The sequence below is a fragment of the Eretmochelys imbricata genome, chromosome 1 (genome assembly GCF_965152235.1).
Source record: "Eretmochelys imbricata isolate rEreImb1 chromosome 1, rEreImb1.hap1, whole genome shotgun sequence".
Classification (NCBI taxonomy): domain Eukaryota; kingdom Metazoa; phylum Chordata; order Testudines; family Cheloniidae; genus Eretmochelys; species Eretmochelys imbricata.
The window spans coordinates 69,977,009-70,002,196 of NC_135572.1; the positions used below are offsets into that span (position 1 = coordinate 69,977,009).

Sequence of the window (25,188 nt, forward strand, 5' to 3'; positions counted from 1 at the left end):
TTTCCTGGGTTACCCAGGCAGATGCCATACCACTGCAAGCATGGAGCCCGCTCAGCTCACCATCACTGCTGCTTTTGTGGCAAATCTATTGTTGGGGCTGCTGTGATCCAAGTAGCCAATGCAATCATTGACGTTCTGTTATCAAGGGTCGTACTCTGGAAAATGTGTGGGCCTTTTTAGATTTTAGGTGCATCATATTCCTGTCCTTTGTCGCTGGTGAAGTCTTGCAGCCGTACATTCCAGTCCAGTGGGCGCTGTAACACCCCGTAGCATTTCTGTGGTTGACACATGTAACAGCTACAGGGCTCTTGCTCTTTTGTTTTGGCCGAGGTGCCTTGCCCTATCAGGACCTCCAAGCATTCAACACAGAAGCACCTGCAGCAGCTGGCATTCCTACTCAGCAGCAGCTCCTGGGTGCCTTCACAGCAGACGGTGCAATAGGGCTGCTAGCTGTCCTAGTCCATGGTGTATGGCTCCACCTTTTCCACTGCAACTCTGCAGCAGACGGTGTAGTAGGATTGGTAGCCGTCATCGTAGGACATGTAGCTTGGCCGGGGGTTCCGGGAACGTCTTCCCTGCCCGGCTCCTAGCAACCTCCAGGGCATGGTGTGCAGCTCCACCGCTTCTACTGCAACTCTGCTCTCCTGTGAGCTGGAGGCTTCTGCCTCAGGCTGCTCTCCCAGCCGGTAGCACCGCGCAGTCACACCTGCCTAGCTCCCATGGCTCACGAAGCCTGGACTGTAGTAAGGAGCAGTTCAAACTATAGGTTGAGCAAGTGCAGAAAGTTGATAGAATATGCCTTTGGACCTTTAAAAGCTCGCTGGCTCTGTTGGTCAGATGTCAGCATAACCAACATGCCCATTGTTATTGCTGCTTTCTATGTGCTTCGTAAAATCTGTGAGAGTAAGGGGGAGACGTTTATGGCGGGGTGGGCGGTTGAGGCAAATTGTCTGGTGTCCGATTTTGAGCAGCCAGACACCAGGGCAATTAGAAGAGCACAGCAAGGCACGCTGTGGATCAGAGTGGCTTTGAAAACCAGTTTCATGACTGGCCAGGCTTCGGTGTGACAGTTGTGTGTGTTTCTCCTTGATGCAAATCCGCTCCCTTTGTTGATTTTAATTCCCTGTAAGCCAACCACCCTCCACCCTTCGAAATAAAGTAACTATTGTTTTGAAACTATGCATTCTTTCTTTAGTAATTAAAAAGAATCAGATAACAGACAAGGTAGCCGGGGTGTGGTGGGGGAGGAGGGAAGGACAAGGCCACATTGCTTATTGTAGCCACACTAAAAATCAAACTGTTTGAATGACAGCCTTCTGTTGCTTGGGCCATCCTCTGGAGTGGAGTGGCTGGGTGCCCGGAGCCTCCCCCCCCCGCCGGCGCGTTCTTGGGCATCTGGGTGAGGAGGCTATGCAACATGGGGAGGAGGGTAGGCGGTTATACAGTGGAAGCGGTGGGGTTCTGTGCTCTTGTTGGCTTTCCTGCAGCTCCAACAGACGCTTCATCATGTCCGTTTGCTCCCCTATTAGCCTGAGTATTGCGTCCTGCCTCCGCTCTTCGTGGTCACTTAATTCTTTCCTGGCCTCTGCCACTGAATGCTTCCATGCATTAAGCTGTGCCCTATCAGTGCAGGAGGACTGCATGAGCTCGGAAAACATCATTGTGAGTGCGTTTTTTTTTCACCTTCTAATCTGCGATAACCTCAGGAATGGAGATGATAGGGGGAGCGTAGAAACATTCTACACGCTACGATTCTGGTGCGACTGCATGGTCACCTGTGCTGCTGAGTTCGCCACGCTGACCAAACGGGAAATGAAACTCAAAAGATCCCGGGGCTTTTCCTGTGTACCTGGCTAGTGCATCGGAGTTCAAACTGTTGTCTAGAGCAGTCACAATGGAGCACCTGGAATAGCTCCCAGAGACCAATACTGTTGATTTGCGTCTGCACTATCCCAAATTCGACCCAGCAAGGTCAATTTTAGCTCTACTCCCCTCATCGGGGAGGAGTACAGAAGTCGATTTTAAGAGCCCCTTAGGTCAACAGAATGGGGTTGGTTGTTGGATGCAGTCATTTTTAAATAGACCGAACACGACTAAATTCAACCTAACCTCGTAGTGTAGACCGGGCTAAGAGTCAGTGCAGACAACAACTCATGGCCAGATTGCCTAGGACATTTTGGCATTGGCAAGATGAATGAGAACAGCCAACGACTTCTTGAATTCTGCGTCCAAACCCAAATGTGTATTACTAATTCATAATTTACAGGAAAAGATTGCCACAAATTGTCATGGCGACTTCCACGGTCAGGCCAGTGGCACCAATTAGACCTTGTTATCATCAGGAGAAAAGACCTATCCTTAGTGCAGAACACTCGCATGTTCCGCAGCACTGATTGTGACACTGAACACTCCTTGATTATTAGCAGTGAAGATTACAGCCAGGAAACTACATAGAGAAAAACCTAGGAGCCAGCCCAAAATCAATGCTATTAACTCCGAAAACCAGAGGAAATGCCAGGAGTTTGTGAACTTAGCATGCATGGGAAGTCATTACCAGAGAAGGCAGAGGAATTTTTGGGAAGATTTAAGAATAACAATCCATGAAACAGCTTTAGCTACATTTAGGGGTAAGAGACCATCAAAAATGACCAGTTTGAAGAAAATGAAGCAGAACTATTACCTCTCATCTACATTAAGAACACAGCCTATCTGGATCACAACAGGAAGCCAACAGAGTGTACCAAAGTGAGACTTCCACATGCAAAAACCGAGATACACCAAGCAAGCAGATGCTGTGCAAATCCTAACTGGATCAAGTTCTGTGAAGAGATACAGATAGTCTCAGACATAGGAAACCTCAAAGTCATGTATGATGGCCTGAGGAAGCTCTAGGTCCCGCTGTCAACAAGGTTGCCCTTCTCAAATTGCACAGTGGTGAAATCATTACAGATAAAAACAAGCTGTTGTCTCATCGGGTTGAATGCTATTTAGAGCTATATGCACAGGAAAGAAACATCACCTGCAAATCACTGGATCAAATACCAGCTCTCAGGTCATGCTAGAGCTAGATGTGGAGCCCACTGTGGAAGAGCTAAGCAAGGCCGTTGATTTGCTATCAATTGGCAAGGTTCCTGAAAAAGATGGCATCCCAGCGGAAATCCTCAAGTGCAGGAAAGACACCCTATTACCATATCTTTATCAGCTGCTACTTAAGTGCTGGAAAGAGGGAGAGGGGACCACAAGAGATGCGCAATGCAAACATCATCACTTTGTATAAAAATAAAGTTGAAAAGGGTGACTGCAACAACTATAGGGGTATCCTGCTACTAAGCTTAGCAGGAAAAGCTTTCGCAAAAGTCATCTTAGTGCGCCTACAACAGCTGGTGAATTGTGTCTACCCTAAATCACAGTGCTGATTCAGGGCTGGAAGATCAACTATAGACATGATATTTTCTCTGCGTCAACTCCAAGAAAGGTGCAGAGAGCAAAACCAACCATTGTACATAGCCTTTGTGGACCTAACTAAAGTATTCGGCACTAAGAGTAGCAGCCGTGTTAGTCTGTAGTCGCAAAAAAAAAAAAAAAAGTGCTTGTGGCACCTTAGAGACTAACAAATTTATTTGAGCATAAGCTTTCGTGAGCTACAGCTCACTTCATCGGAGCTGTAGCTCACGAAAGCTTATGCTCAAATAAATTTGTTAGTCTCTAAGGTGCCACAAGTACTCCTTTTCTTTTTGAAGATGGAATGTATCTTCACACAAGATCAGATGAGAAACTATTCAACCTGTCCCAACTTAAGTCAAAGACCAAAGTCAAAAAGGTGCTAATCAGGGAACTTCTATTAGCTGATGATGCTGCCCTCATAGCCCACAATGAAGATCTATTACAAGAACTCATGGACCGCCTTTCAAGTACCTGTCAGACATTTGCTCTTGCCATCAGCATCAAGAAAACAGTTGTAATAGGACAGGGGGTTCCACAAGATCCTTCAATTACCTTAAGTGCAAACCAGCTAGAAGTAGTCCAAAAGTCCAGCTATTTAGGTTGTACAGTGACTACCAACCTCTCATTGGATAAAGAACTAAATGTTCTCATTGGAAAGGCTGCCATCATCTTTAGCAGACTAACTAAAAGAGCATGGAACAACTCAAACCTTACCATCAAGACCCAAATGCTAGTGTACCAAGCTTGCGTCATCAGCACTCTCATGTATGGTCAGGAAACATGGACAATTTATGCTCATCAGGAGAAAAGGTTGAACAGTTTCCACTTATGCTGTTTATACTGCATACTCAACACCAAATGGCAAGATAAAGTTACCAATGCAGAGGATCTTCAAAGAGCAAATTTACCAACTGTGACAGCCCTGCTCAAGTGAAGACGACTGCCCTGGCTGGGCCATCTGAGTAGGTTGGAAGGTAGATGCATACCCAAGGATGAGCTCTACGAGGAGCTATCAGAGGGAACAAGAACAACAGGACATCCTAAGCTTTGCTATAAAGACGTATGCAAGTGAGATACGAAGGAATTTGAAATTGATCCTGACCAATGGGAAATCTTGGCAAGTGATTGTAACAAGTGGTGCCATCGTCTCCATCAGGGTATCAAAGTCCATGCTGGGAGCTGGCTCCTACAGCTTGAGGAGAAAAGAGCCAGTAGGAAGCAAGCAGCTCCCAACTAAGATATATACATTTACAGTAACTGCCAAAGATCATGCAAATCTCGGATTGGCCTATTCAGTCACATGAGACATTGCAAACCATCTACATCATAGGCTGCAATTCCCACCGTGTCTCACAGATGAAAGGATGCCAACAACAGAAGTTGATTGGTGTTGTACTACTTTAAAAGAAAAAAGGAAAAATATAAGTCTGACATTTGTTATCATTTGCACTTGCATGTGGCAAATACCTTAATAAAACAGTATATGAAGTTAGGTACTTTTTCCAATTTCAGTCTAGTAGATCTGGTAAATGCTCTGTATTTATTTGCAATAAAAGCTTGAAATCTCAAATCTGTTATCCATTCTGTATGCCAGTGGATCTACTGCAGTATTCTGTTAGCATACAATATAAGCAAAGCATCAGTAGCTACACTTAATAGTACCAGAAACCACTATGGGCTTTCTTCTTCCTCTACTGAAGTAACTGTTAATGTATCCTGTGCTGCTTAAGAGCCATTGTTATTTAAACAATATTTACTTTGTCATACTCCCCTTGTGTCTTCATAAAGCCACCCTAAACTTCTCTCCAGAGTTCCTCTGTGTGGTAAAGTTTAGGGAAACTGGTAGTGACTCAGGAAAAGGAGAGACAAGAAAAGTAGCTCTGACCCAAGCACTGATCTTATTATGCAAGCTGATCATTAAAGCTAGTGCCAGGGAACATGTGAATTTATAGTTGGCTAATAATTGTAGCTGATTGTCCAGTTCCTTTGAAAAACAAATTTCAGGCTCGCAATCTAGTCCAAAGTATTCCACCTGTGCACTGGTTATACTGTTGTACATGTGCAGTCCACCCCATAGAACTTGGTTTTTGTTTGCATTACTTAAAGTAGTTGTGACTTGTAGTTATTGGATATTATTTCACAACAGAATTCTTTGCAGCCTGGTATACTCTGTTTTAATTATAGTGGAACCTGATGATTTTATTTTTTAGATTTTGGTCACAAGGCAGGTTTTTTTGCCATAGTAGCCCAGTGCTAATAAAATTTGCAAGTATAAAGCCGTAGGGCAATAGGTCTGAAATAAAATAATGAATTAGTAACAAAATATCCTGTGGTTGGCTTGGGGAAATGAGTATTGGTGGCTGGGGATGCGGGGTTGCCTCTATGTAACTGGCTTGAATTTGGCATGCTTGGTAATTGCTGAGAAGTCATTATCATCTGACAGCTGATGAGTGGCTTATGTGAAATGAGTAGGTGTTTCAATCCAAAAATCACTAATGAACGAGTTCCACATAACAAAAAACTGCCATCAAAATTGGCATTTATTAGTACCTTTCTTGGCACTTAAGCAGAGAAGTCAAAGACTGAACAGGCATGGAGACTGTTCCCTGAAAGAATTGTTATCTGCAGAACAGAGTTCAGGGACATACATGTCAGGGGAGTGCGGGAAAGTTTGTATTACCATTCCTTGTGCTGTAAGTGTTGTGTAGTTAAAGAGATCAATTCACTTTTCCGCGTGGTTAATCTGGAGTCTTTCCTGAACATCAAATTTACTTTAAAACATGCAATCCTAATACTGTGTTTTATTTATTGTATTTCTTATTATTTAATACTTTGCAAGGGTGATTTTGTAGCTGTTTATCTTAGTAATTTGATAGTTTTTCCTATGCATTGTTTGTTTCAGTCAAATCAAAAATTTCGCAAAAAACACCAATTAATCCCAACAACCCACTCCAAGTGTTCAGGTGTTTTATAGCTGCGAAGTATTGACTTTGGTTCCATAAATAGGTTTGTTCAGACATATTATTATTTAAAAAGTAACTGAATATCATTTGTGTTTATATAAGAAAACATATTTATAGGTAGTTTTCTGTCAACATTGTTTCACTCTATTTAAATGTACTGCTATTTAGTAACCTGTGGTTGGGTTTTGTCTGGTAGAATCTCTATATGTAATGTTTGAGATTTTCTTTGTTTGTTTCTATTTTTAGCTTGAACACACCACCTGGAACAAAAATTAAGCTGTCAGGAATTGTTGAAGTGAAAAATGGATTCCTGCTTTTGGATGACAGTAACACTGTCATTCTCGGCGGTGAAGTGGATCATCTTATAGAAAAGTGGGAGTTACAAAGGGTGAGGTAGCATCGCTGTGAATGCTTGTCTTACAGGAGGTTAATTATATATAACTTCTGGTAGCTAATTGTGACTAATAAAATGTTAGAAGTTTTTATGCAATAATAGTATTTTAAATGCAAATATTTAGAACTTCGTTGCCCAAGTTATTGTTATGGGTAAAGCCAAATCACTGTAATTAAATGTAATATTTTATGCTGCAGTTCAGATGCTGCCCATGCAGAAATAAGTGAAAACTTTTGAGCAACAAATGATTCATTTTTTATTGTGCAGAATTTTAAATTTAAAATGTGGGTTAAAAATTATATTGGCCAGCAAACTGTTTTTAGCTAATCATTCTCTTCACCTGAAGCAGGTATGCGGCCATCTGTCTGTTACAATGTATTTAAGCGTGGTGGTGATTGGCAGGATGGTGGTTGTGCTTTCCCTGACCAGTGCATATAGATTTTTTTTTTTCTTGCAACAGAATTTTAAAATAAAAGATTTTCAGTTGTAGTCTGTAAGCATACTTTTATGTCAGCTGTGCTTAAACATAATTTTTGCTTATGTGTCAACAGTAGTATAAATAAGGCTGCAGTCACGTAAGATGAACTGAAGGTGTTGAGAGCTTTTAAAGAAATCACAAAGATTTTTAATTTCATTCACTCCACTCTAATATGGCCAAATTAGGAGAGCATATCAGTGGAGAAAATGTTATAGGCTGGCTATTTTCTTATCCAATATTAATGATAAGACAAAGCAATGATGATTATTCCCAGAGTAGGAAACCTTGGACTTGTGACAATGTTCTAGCCTGTTGATTGATTTCTGTTATACTAAATGACTGATGTAGATTTAGTCACTTTGCCAGATGGATTTAGGGACCATTGAGTGATATTTATTCACTGAATTATCTTAAATATTTAATGGTTCAGAATGTAGACCTATTGCATATGTCAACCAATCAAAGAGCATCTTACCCATGAGCATTATTTTCAACTGACATTAATTTTGGCAAACGTATTTTTTGTTGTTGTTGAAACTATCTTTGGTCTTAGTATGGGAAGTGTTTTTTTTTTTTTTTTAAAGTATTTTGGACAAACTCAATTATAATTGATTTGAATGATTATGACTTATAAAAACACACAAATAAAGAAAATGTGTGTTAACATGTCTTTTTGTGCTCCGGTAATTGAAAAATAGTTGTAAAAAAATCAATATAATCTGTAAACTGTGTAGGTATCCTTAAGCTATGCTGCCTTCATACAAATAATGTCTGAAATGCTAAATCAAATTGTGTAATCTCATGTCCTGTGCATCTCCAAATCTGGTGTCATAAAGGGAAGAGAATTCCAAAGGTGAGGGTTGTCAGGTATAGAGCTCCGCTAATATCCTTGAAAATTCAGCTCTGGGGCCGACAGCAAAATAATTTCATTCATAAAATCAACAGGCCCAGCTTGACAAAGGCCTGGCTGGGATGATTTATTTGGGGTTGATCCTGCTTTGAGCAGGGGGTTGGACTAGATGACCTCCTGAGGTCCCTTCCAACCCTAATCTTCTATGACTCCATGAAAGTTTGCAGATGACACAAATGTGGGGAGTGGTAAATAACGAAGAGGGCAGGTCACTGATTTAGAGTGATCTGGATCTCTCGGCAAACTGTGCACAAACAAAAAATATGCATTTTAATACAGCTAACTGTAAGTGCATGCGAGAATGTAGGCCATACTTACAGGATGGAGGACTCTATTCTTCAAAGGAATGACTCTGAAAAAGATTTGGAGATCGTGTTGGATAATCAAGTTAACATGACCTCCCAGTATGATGCTGTGTTCAAAAGGGCTAATGTGATCCTGGGATGCATGAACAGGGGAATCTGGAGTAGCAACAGAGAGGTTATTTTACCTCTGTGTTTGGCACTGGTGTGACCACTGCTGGAATACTGTGTCCTGTTCTGGTGCCCACAATTCAAGAATGATGTTTATAAACTGGAGAGGGTTCAGAGAAGAGCCAAGAAAATGATTAAAGAACTAGAACACATGCCTTATAGTGATAGACTCAAGTAGCTCAATCTATTTAGTTTAACAAAGAGAAGGTTAAGGGGTGAGTTGACTACAGGCTGTAAGTTCCTATATGGAGAACAAATATTTAATAATGAGCTCTTCAGTCTAGCAGAGAAAGGTATAACATGATCCAGTGGCTGGAAGTTGAGGCTAGACAAATTCAGACTGGAAACAAAGTGTAAATTTTTAACAGCAAGGGTAGTTAACCATTGGAACAATTTACCAAGGGTTGTGGTAGAATCTCCATTTCTGGCCATTTTAAAATCAGGATTGGATGTTTGTCTAAAAGCTATGCTTTAGAAATCATTTTGGGGAAGTTCTATGGCCATTGTACAGGACATCAGACTAGATGGGCACAATGGTTCCCTCTGGCCTTGGGATCTATGAATTGAGGATAGAGGCTCTCTGTTCCTGTGCTCAGCCACACCCTGGTCTATCCTGGGGCAGGTGGGAACAGCCAGTAGAGGGAAAGTCCAGCTTTGCTCTAGTAGCCCTGGGATGGAGCTTGCTCAGAAATTCTGTTTCTATGGGGATGGCCCACATGCAGTTCTCTCACAAGTAGCAGCTGAGAGAGGATAGAGTCTGCTCAGTTGCTTTGTGGGGATGGTGTCTATGCAGTGTTGTCAGCACTGGGAGCTGAGAGAGGCTGGAGTATGCTCAATGAGGATGAGATCTTCTGAAAATTTAGCTGCTAAAATCAAAGTGTGTTGTGTGAACATAAGAACATAACATAAGAATGGCCATACTGGGTCAGACCAAAGGTCCATATAGCCCAGTATTCTGGCTTCTGACAGTGGCCAATGCCAGGTGCTTCAGAGGGAACGAACAGAACAGATCAAGTGATCCATCCCCTGTCACCCATTCCCAGCTTATGTGAACTGTGATCCTTAACGGTTTTATCCTGGTTGCCATCATTTTCTCTTGGTGTCCATGTTCTATGCCAGGGATCAACAACTTTTGGCATGCCGCCATTTATAGGAAAAAATTTTTAACATGAGGACTAATGAAAATTTGATGGCTGTCTGGTGTCTTCTGTATGTCACCATTTTGATGTCACTCAAGAGCTATATTGTAGCGAAGTTAATGTATGCCCTTCTGCTTTGCTTTTTTACAGTGTGTAAAAACCCACCACAGGAGCATATTTTCCTGTACAAAAGTTCCCCAGTTCTTCCACAGCTATCCCAGTGGCCCTGTTAGATTCCTTACTGAGGAGGAGATAGTCCACAAGTGTAAATAAATACATTGTGTAATCATTGGCCATCTGCAGATTTTCTGATCTCTGTGATATTGTTACTACAATGATGAAAGAGCTGCACCACAAGAGAACCTTTGAAAGGGCTTAATCTGTACACAATAAATGGAAATCTCAGCAGTGGTGAAGTGTCTTGGAAATGCAGGAGCTCTTGGTCAGCCTTTTGAAATAAATAGGGAGTGGGTTTTGCTGAGGAGAGAAAATAGGAGAAACATTTGTCAAAATGCAATAAACTGAATTTTCTACACATTCAGCTTGATCAAAACCTCTTCTCTCTTTCAACTCTTTCATCAGTACATTTGTTGTACAGCACCCCATTGCATGGTTTTATTATTAGTCATAGACACTGAGCTCAAAAAAGTAAAATCCATATGCAGGTAAGATAAGAAAACATTTTTCATATACTTAGATTGTAAGAGCTGTGGGTAGGGACCATTTTTGATCTACGTATGTATGATGTGCAGCACAATGGGTCTTCTGTCCCTGATTAGGGCCTTTAGGTGCTACTTTATTAATTTTCAAAAGGAAAATGGTTGCATCTGTCGAAAGAAAGTGGCCTGGGTCTTTCCAGCTCCTTGCTCTTCCACACCCAATCTGTGCTACTTGTCATCATGGCCAGAATGTAAGCAGACAGGCACATAGGGCTCCAACTGTCCTTTATTGATATAATAATACTCTGATGAGGTCAAACTAGAAGATTATAAGGTCTCTTCTGGCTTTAATATCAATGAAAATTCTGTAAATAACTCTTTCTATACGAAGAGTGTACTCTATAATAACCCAGCCTGAATTTTGGATTTTTTCCTCCAAACGAACACAGCTCCAGAAACAGAAGCTGCTAGAAGCTAGTCCAATGTGTTTATTTTCTAGTGAGAGCAAGAACTACTTGTATCTACATCTCATATGCCTGCAAAGGCGAGGGAGTGGGGAGAGAGATTATTTTGTTAATCCGCTTGTCGGCAGGAGAAAGGTCCAGTGGTTAGAACACATGTTTAGGAAGTGGGAGACATGGGTTCAGTTCCCAGCTCTGTCATGGACTTTCTGTGTGACCTTGGGCAAGTCACTTAGCCTCTGTGCCTCAGTTCCCCATCTGTAAAATGGAGATTATAATGTTTCACCTACAGAGATGTTGGGAATACGTATTTGAAAGATTATGAAGCGCTTTGAGATCTACCAGTGAAAAGCACTGTAGTATAATTAGTTATCAGAATTCCCTTTATCCAAAAATCCTAGGTATCTAAATCCACAGTGTGTCCCTCATGTACCTCTGTGCTAATTAATCACTTGGTAATAACATCTCAATTAGCCTGTTAGGGCCTGTGCACTGTATTTGGCAGCAAGCTTCCCACCCTTGGCCCACAGACTTGTGCTAGCAAGGTTCAAGCTAGCACTCTAAGAACAGTTGTGTACACAGTACTTTGACATTGCAGCTTGGGCTGGAGAACAGGCTCTCAAGCCTACCCCTTTCCAGGCCTCCGACCGTGAGCTTCAGCCTGAGCTGCAGTGTTTAAACAGCAGTTTTTAGAGTGCAAGCACAAGCTGTGCTCACGTCTGTGGATCCAGGCCTGTTGGCTCATTCCCAGATGAAGTGTACACGTGCCCTTAGGGCAGGGGTGGGTAAACTTTTTGGCTCGAGGGCCACATCTGGGTATGGAAATTATGTGGCGGACTATGAATGCTCATGAAATGGGAGTTGGCATGCGTGAGGAGGTGAGGGCTCTGACTGGGGGTGTGGGCTCCAGGGTGGGGCCAGAAATGAGTTCAGGGTGCAGGAGGGGGCTGTGGGCTGGGACAGGAGGTGTGGGGTTGGGCTGGGGATGAGGGGTTTGGAGTGTAGGAGGGGAATCAGGGCTGAGGCAAGGGGTTGGGGCACTGGGGGGGTGGCTTAGGGCTCCAGGTGGCACTTACCTCAAGTGGCTCCCGGAAGAAGGAGCATGTTGACCCTACGCAGAGGTGCGGCCAAGAGGCTCTGCTCCGCACTGCCCCATCCGTAGGCTCTGCCCCTGCTGTGGTTCCCGGCTAATGGGAGCTGTGGGGGCAGCACTTGGGGCAAGGGCAGCATGCAGAGTGGAGCCCCCTGGCTGCCCCTATGCATAAGAGCTGGAGAGGGGTCACATCACTGGTTCTAGGAGCCGCGCAGAGCACCTCCCAACCCTGCTCCCCGGCTGGAGCGCTGGAGCAGGGTAAGCCCCAGATCCCGTTCCGCAGCGGGAGCTCAAGGGCCGGATTAAAATGGCTGGTGGACAGATGCGGGCTGTAGCTCACTAATTTATGGCTTTACATTTGTATAGGGTCTTGAGCAGTTACCTGCAGTTACTGAGACATAATGCTCTTACAGGAGCTTGCTAGGTCTACGTCAGTGAAACTGCAGTGCAAAATAGAACTTCTGTTTATCTGGACACATGGTTATCAGAGAGTTTTGGATGTCCCGCAGGACATTCAGATAAACGGAAGCCTACTGTGTACAAGAAATAAGTATTATTATATTTATTAAGGTAACAGGAAAATGCAGAGGAATAAAAGATGGCTGAAAGGTGCATGCCTTCTATCTATTATGTATACTTCCAAGTTAGAAAAATAAGTGGAGTTGGGGGAGTGAAGGAGGAAAAAAAAATCATCTCCTTCTTTGGGGTGATGTGGTGAACAGCTCACAAACACACAATAGGAAAACAAGTCCCTGTTCTGAAGAAATTACAATCTAAGTAAACAAAACAGTGAGAAATGAGCGAAGGGATCCAAGCAAGGTAAGTTTGGCGTGTATTTTGATGGGTGTGTGTTTTTTTATAATTTTGTAATGAAATTTTCTGTTACATTTTTTACTCCTTGTGATAGCGTGGCAATCTGCACCTCCTATCTGGAGTGGCCCACAACTGTGAGTGCCTACCTCAGGGCAGAAATAATTAGACATGCAATAGCATATAGTAGACTGTGTTACAAAGGAAACATTTAGCTTGCTGTGCTATAAATACCTCTCTTTTTATGTTCTAGAAAATTGTTACCATTTCAGGATGATAAAGTAAATGTTATGATAAGGTAAATCTTCTCCTTTAAAAGTTGAATGTATAATAATTGGACATCAGTGAGGTATATGATACATGGAATACGAGGCTTATTTCTGATAGCCATCTTAGGCCTTGTCTACACGGGGTGGGGGGATATCTATCTAAGGGTACGTCTACAGTACAAAATTATTCTATCAGAATTTTTGGGAGCTATTTTATACATTTGGTCTTCTGTGTCCCCACTAAAGCGTGTGAATTTGGCAGATTGCATCCACAGTACCAAGGCTAACATCGAATGTTGGAGCGGTGCACTGTGGGTAGCTATCCCACAGTTCCTGCAGTCTCTGCCGCCCATTGGAATTCTGGGTTAAGCTCCCAGTGCATGATGGGGCAAAAACATTCTCGCGGGTGTTTCTGGGTGTGTGTCGTCAGAAAGCTACGGCAGACAATCGTTTCGCGCTTTTTTGGCGTGCAGATGCCATCCTGCTTTCAGCAGACGGTGCACCGCTGCTCTCCTGCTACTATGAATCCACCTCTCCAACTCAACTCTGCTCAGTCATCATGAACCGAGCAGCACAGCTTCCACCACCAACTCTGCTCTCCCGCTATTGTCACGCTTCCGAGCTTCTCCATGTTGTCTGTCCTGGGCTACCACCTCCGTGAAAGCCACAGAAGACAACCATTTTCAGCCTTTGTTCGGCTACCGTGAATCAAACAGCACAGTTTCCACTGCCACTCTGCTCTCCTACGTTTCGTGCTCTTTTTCCAGGATTACCCGTGCAGGCGCCATAGCCATGGAGCCTGATCAGATCTCCACTGCAGTTTTGACCATTGTAAATACCTCACGCATTATCCAGCAGTATGTGCAGTACCTGCAAAACTGGGCGCGGAAGCGACAACAGCGCGATTACTATAATGTTGAGGTCATGGACACAGACGGCACGGCATGTGGCGATTAGGAGATCATGGTGCTGTTGGGCCAGGTTCATGCTGTGGAATGCCGATTCTGGGCCTGGGAAACAAGCACAGACTTGTGGGACCGCATAGTGTTGCAGGTCTGGGATGATTCCCAGTGGCTGAGAAACTTTCGTATGCATAGGGCCACTTTCATGGAACTTTGTGACTTGCTGTCTCCTGCCCTGAAGCGCAAAAACACCAAAATGAGAGCAGCCCTCACAGTTGAGAAACGAGTCGCCATAGCCCTGTGGAATCTTGCAACGCCCGATGGCTACCCGTCAGTCGGGAATCAGTTTGGAGTGGGGAAATCTACTGTGGGGGTTGCTGTACTGTAAGTATCCAACACAATCATTGACCAGCTGCTATCAAGGGTAGTGACTTTGGGAACTGTGCAGACCATTGTGGATGGTTTTAATGCGCTGGGGTTCCCTAACTGCAGCGGGCAACAGACGGAATGCATATCCCTATCTTGGCCCCAGAACACCGGAGCTGCCAGTACATAAACCGCAAGGGGTACTTTTCCATGGTGCTTCGAGCACTGGTGGATCACAAGGGACGTTTCACCAACATCAACGTGGGATGGCCGGGAAAGGCGCATGTCGCTCGCATCTTCAGGAACTCTGGTCTGTTTGAACAGCTGCAGGAAGGAACTTACTTCCCAGACCAGAAAATTACTGTTGGGGATGTTGAAATGCCTATAGTTATCCTCGAGGACCCAGCCTAAACTTTAATGCCCTGGCTCATGAAGCTGTACACAGGTACCCTGGACAGTAGTAAGGAGCTGTTCAACTATAGGCTGAGCAAGTGCAGAATGGTGGTAGAATGTGCATTTGGACATTTAAAAGCGCATTGGCGCAGTTTATTGAGTCGGTTAGACCTCTGCAAAACCAATATTCCAATCGTAATTGTTGCTTGTTGTGTGCTCCACAATATGTGTGAGAGTAAGGGGGAGACATTTATGGCAGGGTGGGAGGTTGAAGCAACTCGCCTCGTCGCCAGTTTCGCACAGCCAGATAAGAGGGCAATTAGAAGAGCACAGCAGGGTGTGCTGCACATCAGAGAAGCTTTGAAAGCCAGTTTCATGACTGGCCAGGGTACAGTGTGAGTGTTGTTTGTTTCTCTTAAAGTTACCCGCCCCCTATAAATATATGAAAGGAAATAAAGTTGCAATTGTTTAAAAACCGTTCTTTATTATTTGTTGCACAAAACATTGAGAGAAATCGGAAGCTAGATGGGGGATGGGGGGTATTGGGTTATGGGGTTGGAGGAGGAGGGAAGGACAAGTCCAGAAACCAAATAAAAATTTAGAATATACCAGCTTTCTGCTGCTTGTGCAACCTTTGGGGTTGATTGTGTGGGTCTCCATACCCCCCCCCCCCAGTGTTTTGGGGTATCTGGGTGAGGAGGCTATGGAACTTGGGGAGGAGGGAGGGCGGTTATTCAGGGGCTGCAGCAGCAGTCTGTGATCTTGCTGTCTTTCCCGCATTAGATCCACCATACAGCGGAGCTTGTCAGTTTGCTCCCCCATGAGCTTGACCATAGCATCCTGCCTGCTCTCATCGCACACGTCCCTCCTCTCTTCGTATTCATGTAACGCTTTACGTGACTCCGCAATTGTTTGCCTCCGTGCATTCAACTGGGCCCTGTCAGTGCGGGAGGACTGCATGAGCTTGGCAAACATGTCGTCCCGAGTTCATTTTTTCCACCTTCTAATCTGGACCAACCTCTGGGATGGAGTAGATAGGGAACGCATTGAAACATTTGCACCTGCTGCAAGAGGAGAAAAAGGGAGGGTAGTATTTTAAAAGATACATTTTAGAGAACAAAGGGGACACTGTTTCTCAGTGAAACAGGAACTTCATAGTACACAGCACATGGTCTTTCTGTACAAGGTTTCATTTTGCCTCTTATGCTGAAGTGCCTGCCCCTTTGGTGTGAGTAAGCCATCACATGCTGCCAGGCAACAGAATTCAGCATGCAGGCAGCAGCCAGGCAGCAGAATTCAGCTTGCAGGCAGCCTGCGGGCTCTCTGAGATGATCGCTTCACACAACACCCTTCCCTTCCACCCCCTCCACACACACACCCACCGCGGGGCTCCAATGAGGATCTGAGCAGGGATGAGCCCTTTAAACTAAACGCAAACAGCCTAGCGTGGCTGGGTCTCCCCCCACCGCGTGGCTCCGATCAAGCTCTCACTCACCAGAAGTGCCTTCTTCAGGGTCATGGTCGGGGAGCATGCTTTGGGAGTAGGAGGAGACTATTGGCTCCAGCATTAAGAATAGTTCCTGGCTAAGGGGGAAAACAGATTCCCCACTTGCTGCGTGTGCACTGTCCTCCTCCTCCTCCTCCTCCTCCTCCCTCCGTGCTACTCCCCCCTTGCAGGTATCCATGGACAGTGTTGGGGTAGTGGTGTCATCACCCCCCATAATTGCATGCAGCTCACAGTAGAAGCAGCATGTATGGGGCTGTGACCCAGAGCGCCCGTTCGCCTCCCTGGCTTTTTAGTACGCTTGCCTGAGCTCCTTGATTTTTGAACGACGCTGTTCTGTGTCCCTGGAATAGCCTCTTTCCCTCATGGCCCTAGAGACTTTAATGTTCGTATTTCCGTTCCTTTTTTTGGAACGTAGTTCTGCCATAACAGATTCGTCTCCCCAACATGCAGTGAGATCCAGTACCTCCCGTTTGGACCATGCTGGAGCTCGTCTGCGAATCCGGGACTGCATGGTCTCTTGAGATGGTGGACTCTGCGTGGTCGCCTGTGCTAATGGTGACCAAACAGGAAATTTGAAAGTTCCCAGTGCTTTTACTGCCTACCTGGCTAGTGCATCGGAGTTCAGAGTGTTGTCCAGAGCGGTCACAAGGGAGCATTCTGGGATAGCTCCCGGAGGCCAATATCGTCAAATTGCGTCCACAGTACCTGTAACCCGGAACTGCGATCTCGATTTTCGCACTACTCCACTTGCCAAGGTGGAGTACAGAAATCGGAGTAAAGAGCCCTTTAAATTGAAAAAACTGGTTTGGTCGTGTGTACGGAACCAGTTTTATTTCGAGGTAACTTGGCTAATTCCGAAATAACCACGTACTGTAGACCAGGCCTAAGTTATGCAACTTCAGCTACATGAATAACATAGCTGAAGTCGACATACTTAGATCTGCTTATTGCGGTGTATTCACTATGGTAGGTTGACTGCTGTTGCTCCCCGTCAACTCTGCCTACGCTTCTCGCTCTGGTGGAGTACCTGAGTCGACGGGAGAGCGTTCGGTGGTCAATTTATCACATCTTCACTAGATGCGATAAATCAACCCCCGCTGGATCAGTCGCTCTGGAGGTAAGTGTAGATATTACCTAAGTAACTTGCAACAAAGGGCAGTATGTTCTAATATAAAGAAGCACAAGTTTCAAATACATAAAGGAATGAATATTTTTTTCCTAGCACATGAAATTGCACACAGATAAACAAGGAACATTCTCTTTCATTCTATCATTGATAACTTAGTGGATTTTATAAGTTATACGGTATTACGTATATAAGTACACATCAATTTTTAATTAAAATTATCTCTCCTGTTTCTGTCAAAATAATTTCCTTTCCTAGTTGTTTATAGTAGACTATAGGAGGTTGTATGTATGCACATTGATTTCCAGCCTCTGGTGATCCACTTTTTTTCTGTTGGTAGGAATGTGAAATTGAATTTAATGCTCTGTTTAGTGGGAGGATACAAATCTTAATCTAATCTCTGACAAGAGAAAATAAACTTCCAGGTTCAAAGATGTTGGAAAGATGCTAGAAATATTTTCAAAAAGTTCTTGTTTTATATTACATATTATAATACATACTATTCAGTGGTGATGTCTGGGGGTTAAATCCAGTAAATGTAAGACCCTAGCGTGAAAGTCGGCTGAGCAACAGTATCATGGGCTCTGTCCTTAAGTGTTTACTTCTCTGTCTGAGTGATTTGCTACTTTCAAGTGCTTCTCAATGAATCAGTCTTGAGGAGTGCTGGAAGCTTTTATTTTCATCAAACAAATCAGTAATTGTGTTTTCCATTGCAAGTGGGGCTCCTATAGAAGGCAATGATTTGGCAGTTGCATATACTGAGTTATTTGGTATCTCATGTAATCCAGAAATGCTGTTATTACTTGACGGTGTTCTAAAAAAGTCAGATTTGATCTTAAGGGTACTTTAAAAAGTCTTTATAATTATGGTCCAAAAATCTACACTTATGCTATATTCAGGATGCTGTCAGCATTCTAGTGTTGAAGAGAGAGGTCATTTTATTTTTTCAGCAGTGGAGTTGTCTTTTTGAGCTACTGTTGATTTTCTTCCTGTTCCACCCATGTGACTTGCGAGTTTCTGGCTTCATTAATAATCAAATATAGATACTAAGGTCAGAAGGGACCATTATGATCATCTAATCTGACCTCCTGCACAACGCAGGCCACAGAATCTCACCCATCCACTCCTGCAAAAAACCACACCTCTGTCTGAGCTCTTGAAGTCCTCAAATCATGGTTTAAAGACTTGAAGGAGCAGACAATCCTCCAGTAAGTGACCCGTGTCCCATGCTACAGAAGAAGGCGAAAAACCTCCAGGGCCTCTTCCAATCTGCCCTGGAGGAAAATTCCTTCCCGACCCCAAATATGGCGATCAGCTAACCCTGAGCATATGGGCAAGATTCACCAGCCAGATACTACAGAAAATTCTTTCCTGGGTAACTCAGATCCCACCCCATCTAAATCCCATCACAGGCCATTGGGCCTATTTACCATGAGTATTTAAAGATCAATTAATTACCAAAATCATGTTATCCCATCATACCATCTCCTCCATAAATTTATCGAGTTTAATCTTAAAGCCAGATAGATCTTTTGCCCCCACTGCTTCCCTTGGAAGGCTATTCCAAAACTTCACTCCTCTGATGGTTAGAAACCTTCGTCTAATTTCAAGTCTAAACTTCCTGGTGGCCAGTTTATATCCATTTGTTCTTGAGTCCACATTGGTACTGAGCTTAAATAATTCCCCTCCCTCTCCGGTGTTTATCCCTCTGATATATTTATAGAGAGCAATCATATCTCCCCTCAACTTTCTTTTAGTTAGGCTAAACAAGCCAAGCTCCTTGAGTCTCCTTTCATAAGACAAGTTTTCCATTCCTCAGGTCATCCTAGTAGCCCTTCTCTGTACCTGTTCCAGTTTGAATTAATCCTTCTTAAACATGGGAGACCAGAATTGCACACAGTATTCCAGATGAGGTCTCACCAGTGCCTTGTAAAACGGTACTAAAACCTCCTTATCCCTACTGGAAGTACCTCTCCTGATGGATCCCAAGACCACATTAGCTTTTTTCACAGCCATATCACATTGGCGGCTCATAGTCATCCTATGATCAACCAATACTCCAAGGTCCTTCTCCTCCTCCGTTACTTCTAATTGATGCGTCCCCAGTTTATAACAAAAATTCTTGTTATTAATCCCTAAATGCATAACCTTACACTTCTCACTATTAAATTTCATCCTATTACTATTACTCCAGTTTATGAGGTCATCCAGATTCTCCTGTATGATTTCCCGGTCCTTCTCTAAATTGGCAATACCTCCCAGCTTTGTATCATCCGCAGACTTTATTAGCACGCTCCCACTTTTTGTGCTGAGGTCACGAATAAAAAGATTAAATAAGATTGGTCCCAAAACTGATCCTTGAGGAACTCCACTGGTAACCTCCCTCCAGCCTGACAGTTCACCTTTCAGTAGGACCCGTTGTAGTCTCCCCTTTAACCAGTTCCTTATCCACCTTTCAGTGTTCATATTGATCCCCATCTTTTCCAATTTAACTAATTCCCCATGTGGCATGGTATCAAATGCCTTACTGAAATCTAGGTAAATTAGATCCACTGCGTTTCCTTTGTCTAAAAAATCTATTACTTTCTCAAAGAAGGAGATCAGGTTGGTTTGGCACGATCTACCTTTTGTAAAACCATGTTGTATTTTGTCCCATTTACCATTGACTTCAATGTCCTTAACTACTTTCTCCTTCAAAATTTTTTCCAAGACCGTGCATAATACAGATGTCAAACTAACAGGCCTGTAGTTACCCGGATCACTTTTTTCCCCTTTCTTAAAAATAGGAACTGTGTTAGCAATTCTCCAATGATGCGGTACAACTCCTGAGTTTACAGATTCATTAAAAATTCTTGCTAGTGGGCTTGCAATTTCGGGTGCCAATTCCTTTAATATTCTTGGATGAAGATTATCTGCGCCCCCCGATTTAGTCCCATTAAGCTGTTTGAGTTTCGCTTCTACCTCAGATATGGTAATATCTACCCCCATATCCTCATTCCCATTTGTCATGCTACCATTATCCCTAAGATCCTCTTTAGCCTTATTAAAGACTGAGGCAAAGTATTTGTTTAGATATTGGGCCATGCCTAGATTATCCTTAATCTCCACTCCATCCTCAGTGTTTAGCGGTCCCACTTCTTCTTTCTTTGTTTTCTTCTTATTTATATGGCTATAGAACCTTTTACTATTGGTTTTAATTCCCTTTGGAAGGTCCAATTCTACTTGACTTTTAGCCTGTCTCACTTTATCCCTACACGTTCTGACCTCAGTAAGGTAGCTTTCCTTGCTTTCCTCCCATCTTCCACTCCCTGTATGCTTTCTGCTTTTTCTTAATCACCTCTCTGAGATGCTTGTTCATCCAGCTTGGTCTACAACTCCTGCCTATGAATTTTTTCCCCTTTCTTGGGATGCAGGCTTCCGATAGCTTCTGCAGCTTTGATTTAAAGTAATCCCAGGCCTCCTCTACCTTTAGATCCGTAAGTTCTTCAGTCCAATCCACTTCCCTAACTAATTTCCTTAATTTTTGAAAGTCAGCCTTTTTGAAATCAAAAACCCTAGTTGCAGATTTATTTTTGTTAATCCTTCCGTTCAGTTTGAACTGAATTAGCTCATGATCACTTAAACCAAGATTATCCCCTACAATCATTTCTTCTATGAGGTCCTCACTACTCACCAAAACCAAATCTAAAATGGCATTCCCTCTAGTCGGTTCAGCAACTACTTGATGAAGGAATCCCTCAGCTATCACATCTAGGAAAATCGGAGCCCTATTATTATTACTAGCACTCGTCCTCCAGTCTATATCTGGGAAGTTAAAGTCTCCCATGATCACGCAGTTTCCATTAGTATTTACTCTATTAAAAACATTAAAAAGGGCTCCATCCATATCCAAATTAGATCCCGGCTGTCTATAGCACACCCCAAGCACTATCGCAGGGGCAGCTCTAATAGTTTTCTTCCCCAATGTAATTTTTGTCCAGACGGACTCTGTCTTATCCATTCCATCGCTTCTTATTTCTTTACATTCTACCTCATCCTTGATATACAATGCTACTCCACCACCTTTACCTTTATTTCGGTCTTTCCTAAACAGAACATACCCTTCAATACCTGTAGTCCAGTCATGACTGCTATTCCACCATGTTTCTGTTATCCCTATCATATCTGGTTTCACTTCCTGCACCAGTAGCTCTAGTTCCTCCATTTTGTTACCTAGGCTCCTTGCATTGGTGTACAAACATCTTAATTTTTGCTGTTTGGCCTCGCTCACATTCTGTACGCTATTAGGCACGGTCATTCTACAGCCAGTATAACCTATTAGACTGTTAACCACACTGCCCTTCCTCTTTATATACATTCTCCTACCCATGGCTGTATCCTTTCTTTCTTCGTTTTCTTCCCTCTCAATACTAAAATCTGGCGTGGAGATTACCTGGACATCTCCCCCAGATTCCTAGTTTAAAGCTCTCTTAATCAGTTGAGCCAGCCTCCATCCTAGAAGTCTGTTTCCTTTCCTACTCAGATGAAGTCCATCCCGAGAGAACTGTCCTCGGTCCATGAATGCCTGCCAGTGGCCATACATCCCAAAGCCCTCCTTATTGCGCCACTGCCTAAGCCATCTGTTAATAGTCATAATCTTATCACATCTTTGTTGCCCTTCTCTAGGAACAGGCAGAATCCCACTAAAGATCACCTGAGCCTCAATTTCCTTAAGCGTCTTCCCCAGCCTAGCATAGTGTCCCTTAATACTTCCAGCAAGAATCTAGCCATATCATTTGTTCCCACATGAAGGATAATTAGGGGATTCTTTCCTGCTCCCTTTAGGATCCTTTTCAACCTCAGGTCTACATTCCATATCTTAGCACCTGGAAGACAGCACACCCTTCTATTCTCTGGATTAGCTCTGATTACAGGCCTGTCTGTTCTTCTCAGTAAAGAGTCCCTGATCACATAGACCTGCCTTTTCCTGGTGACGGTGCTATTTTCCAGTCTATCCCCTGTTCCCTCTGGCTGCAAGTTCTTTCCATTCCTATTCTCCCTTGTAATCCTCTTCAACCCATCCTGTATCCTCCTAGGGCTCATATTTGGTGTAGTCTCCATTGACTCTTCCCTTTTCCTATAGGACTAGCCGCTCTTCTCTTCTTCCTTGACCTTCTACCTTCAGCGACTACTTGCTGAGCCCCTTCTTCATTTTCCAACTCTACAAACCTGTTCTTGAGCTCTATTTCTCCTTTACTAGCACGTCTTTTCCTCTGCCTGGTTCTTTTAGTCACATGCTTCTACTGACCACTTTCCTCACCCAGTCTCCCCTCAGAATTCCTTAGCCCTGCTTCCATCTGCAAGTCTGAGCTTTTCCCTTCGATACCTCATGTCTTTGCTCCATAATCTGCTCAGACTCCTTCCTAAACTCAACCAGACTTTCCACCTGCATCTCCAAACCTCAGATCTTTTCCTCCATCAGCTCTATCAGACAGCATTTAATGCAGACAAAACTCTTACCGAGTACCCCCTCCAGGATCATGTACATACTGCAGCTTCCACATCCAGTCATCTTCATTGTGTCTTCCACTACATGGGTCACTCCCACTTCTGCCTCTGTATCTGTCATAGCCTTCCCACCTAAATCCTGTTAATCTGGGAAACACAAACCATTCCAAAACACCAGCACCCACAGCAAAACCAAATCCCAAACAAGTACCACAATTCAAACTCCCCTGTTTACAGCTCTGTTTGCTGGCTCCTGTGCCACTGCCTGACTGGCTGGCTACCTTTATAGGACCCCTAGTCAGAGAAGCCCTGCCCCCTAATCAGGGCTCAGCTTCTCTCCCATCACAAAGCCCCTACAAGCCTCTCCACATACAAATACTACCAATACAAAACCAAATACAAATACCTTCTCCTCCAACAGAACTCCCACTCAAACTCCCCTGTTTACAGCTCTGTTTGCTGGCTCCTGTGCCGCTGCAGCTGGAGGATGGTCCATATGGATGCTAGTAAATTCTGCTTTAGGTGATGAGTGACAACATTTGATGGGTCTGTATATATTACATAATATAGACACACATAGAGAAATTCATAATAACAAAGAAGTGGGAGGGACGGACTGTATGATGGGTAGGTGGCATGCAAACTGCTGAGCAGATATGAGCCTCTCCTTTTGTTGTATGAATGTATTGGAGTGTTCCTTTATAATTACTAATCTCAGTGGAATAATCCAAGCACATCTGGTAGGGTGAAGGAGCTCCAATTAAACATTTTGAATTTTTTTTGAAAAACGAGAAGTTGTAGTTTGTTCTTTTAGGAACAAATGCAGATGCTGGGTTTTTTTGAGTGATGTCCATATTGTATTCAACGGAGGGGTTATGCACGTGCACCATGTGCCCGGAGCCGGAGCTTTTGGAAATAGTACTGTTCAGCAGTCCACACATGTACCGCCTTGTGGTTTTGCCCGAGGCGATAGAGAATGCAGCGAGCCACAGGTTTCTCCAGTTCCTTTTCACTGACACATGGTCCAAGTCGGAGCTTCTACTCTCCTATCAGCCTTGTGACCCACTTTCCAAAATTTTACAAAAGTATCCTTAGTACTGTCCATACACCAATGCCCATCCTTCCGACCCTCTTTTAGAGGCTGCCTCAAACTCTTTCTGCCAGCATGGAAAGCCATAACAATGGACAAGTGGGTCCTAGATATTATCTAGGGTGGCTACGTCATAGAGTTTACAGCGATGCCCCCATATTGCCCTCTTCCTCGGTCCACATGCGTGCAACACGCACGCAATGACTTCCTCCAACTAGAGGATGACTCCCTGTTGCGGAGGGGAACTCTGGAACTAATCCCAGTTCCCTTTCAGAGAACAGGGTTCTATTTGAGCTACTTCCTAGTCTCTCTCCCCTCCCACCCCCCAAATGGGGGATGGGCACTGATATTGGGTCTTTGATGCCTCATCTGTTCGATTTCCAAACCAAGATTCTGCATGGTCACACTTGCAACAATCATTCCCTCCCTAGAAAAAGGCATATGGTTTACAGCTTTCGATATGCAGGATGCCTACTTCCATATTGATATACACCTGACAAACAGAAGGTTCCTGAGGTTCAAGGTGGGACTTCAGCTTTTTCAGTACAGTGTTCTACTGTTTGACTTACCACTGCCCCACGAGTGTTCACAAGTTTTCTCAGTGGTGGCAGCTTATCTCAGACGTGAGAGGATCCTCATTTTTCACTATCTGGATGACTGGGTCATAGCACCACAGTCAAAGAAAAGACACAGGAATTGATGTCCCAACTGCTTCTACCCCTCTTCTCTCTGGGGCCCAGTGTCAACATCGAATAATCAACTTTATGCCATAACACAATCCCTGGAGTTCATAGGAGCTTGCATAGATGAGACTTCCACACAAACTTATCTACCATGGGAAAGATTCCATACAATAAGGGAACTAAATACGTTGGTGACTTCCAATCCTTCCTATGGCCAAAATATGCCTCGCTCTCTTGGGACACATGATGACCTGCACATACGTCACGCCCTTCGCTCACCTTTATCTGCACCACCTTCAACTCTGGCTACAAAGGATCTACTCATCCATGCATCAACCTATTCACACTCTGGTATGCATGCCACCAGAATTCTCTCCTCATTACAATGGTGGATGAACCCAGTATAAGTCTATTCGGGAATGACCTTCCTCCCATCCACAACCACCATGACCATCATAATGGATGTGTCCCTCATGGGTGACTGCATGACACAAGGCACCTGAACAACATGGGAGTTCCGGATGCACATAAACATATTGGA

At 43.8% G+C, this 25,188-nt stretch overlaps 1 protein-coding gene across 3 annotated transcripts in view; it reads left to right on the forward strand.

Annotated features, from left to right (window-relative positions):
- The window catches only part of TDRD3 (tudor domain containing 3), a 306,660-nt gene that overhangs the window by 181,136 nt on the left and 100,336 nt on the right, over positions 1-25,188 (forward strand). For all 3 annotated transcript variants that reach the window (XM_077812194.1, XM_077812198.1, XM_077812200.1), the window contains exon 5: positions 6,654-6,795. In XM_077812194.1, coding sequence (XP_077668320.1) covers positions 6,654-6,795 — 142 coding nt within the window. The remainder of the gene's footprint in view (positions 1-6,653; positions 6,796-25,188) is intronic.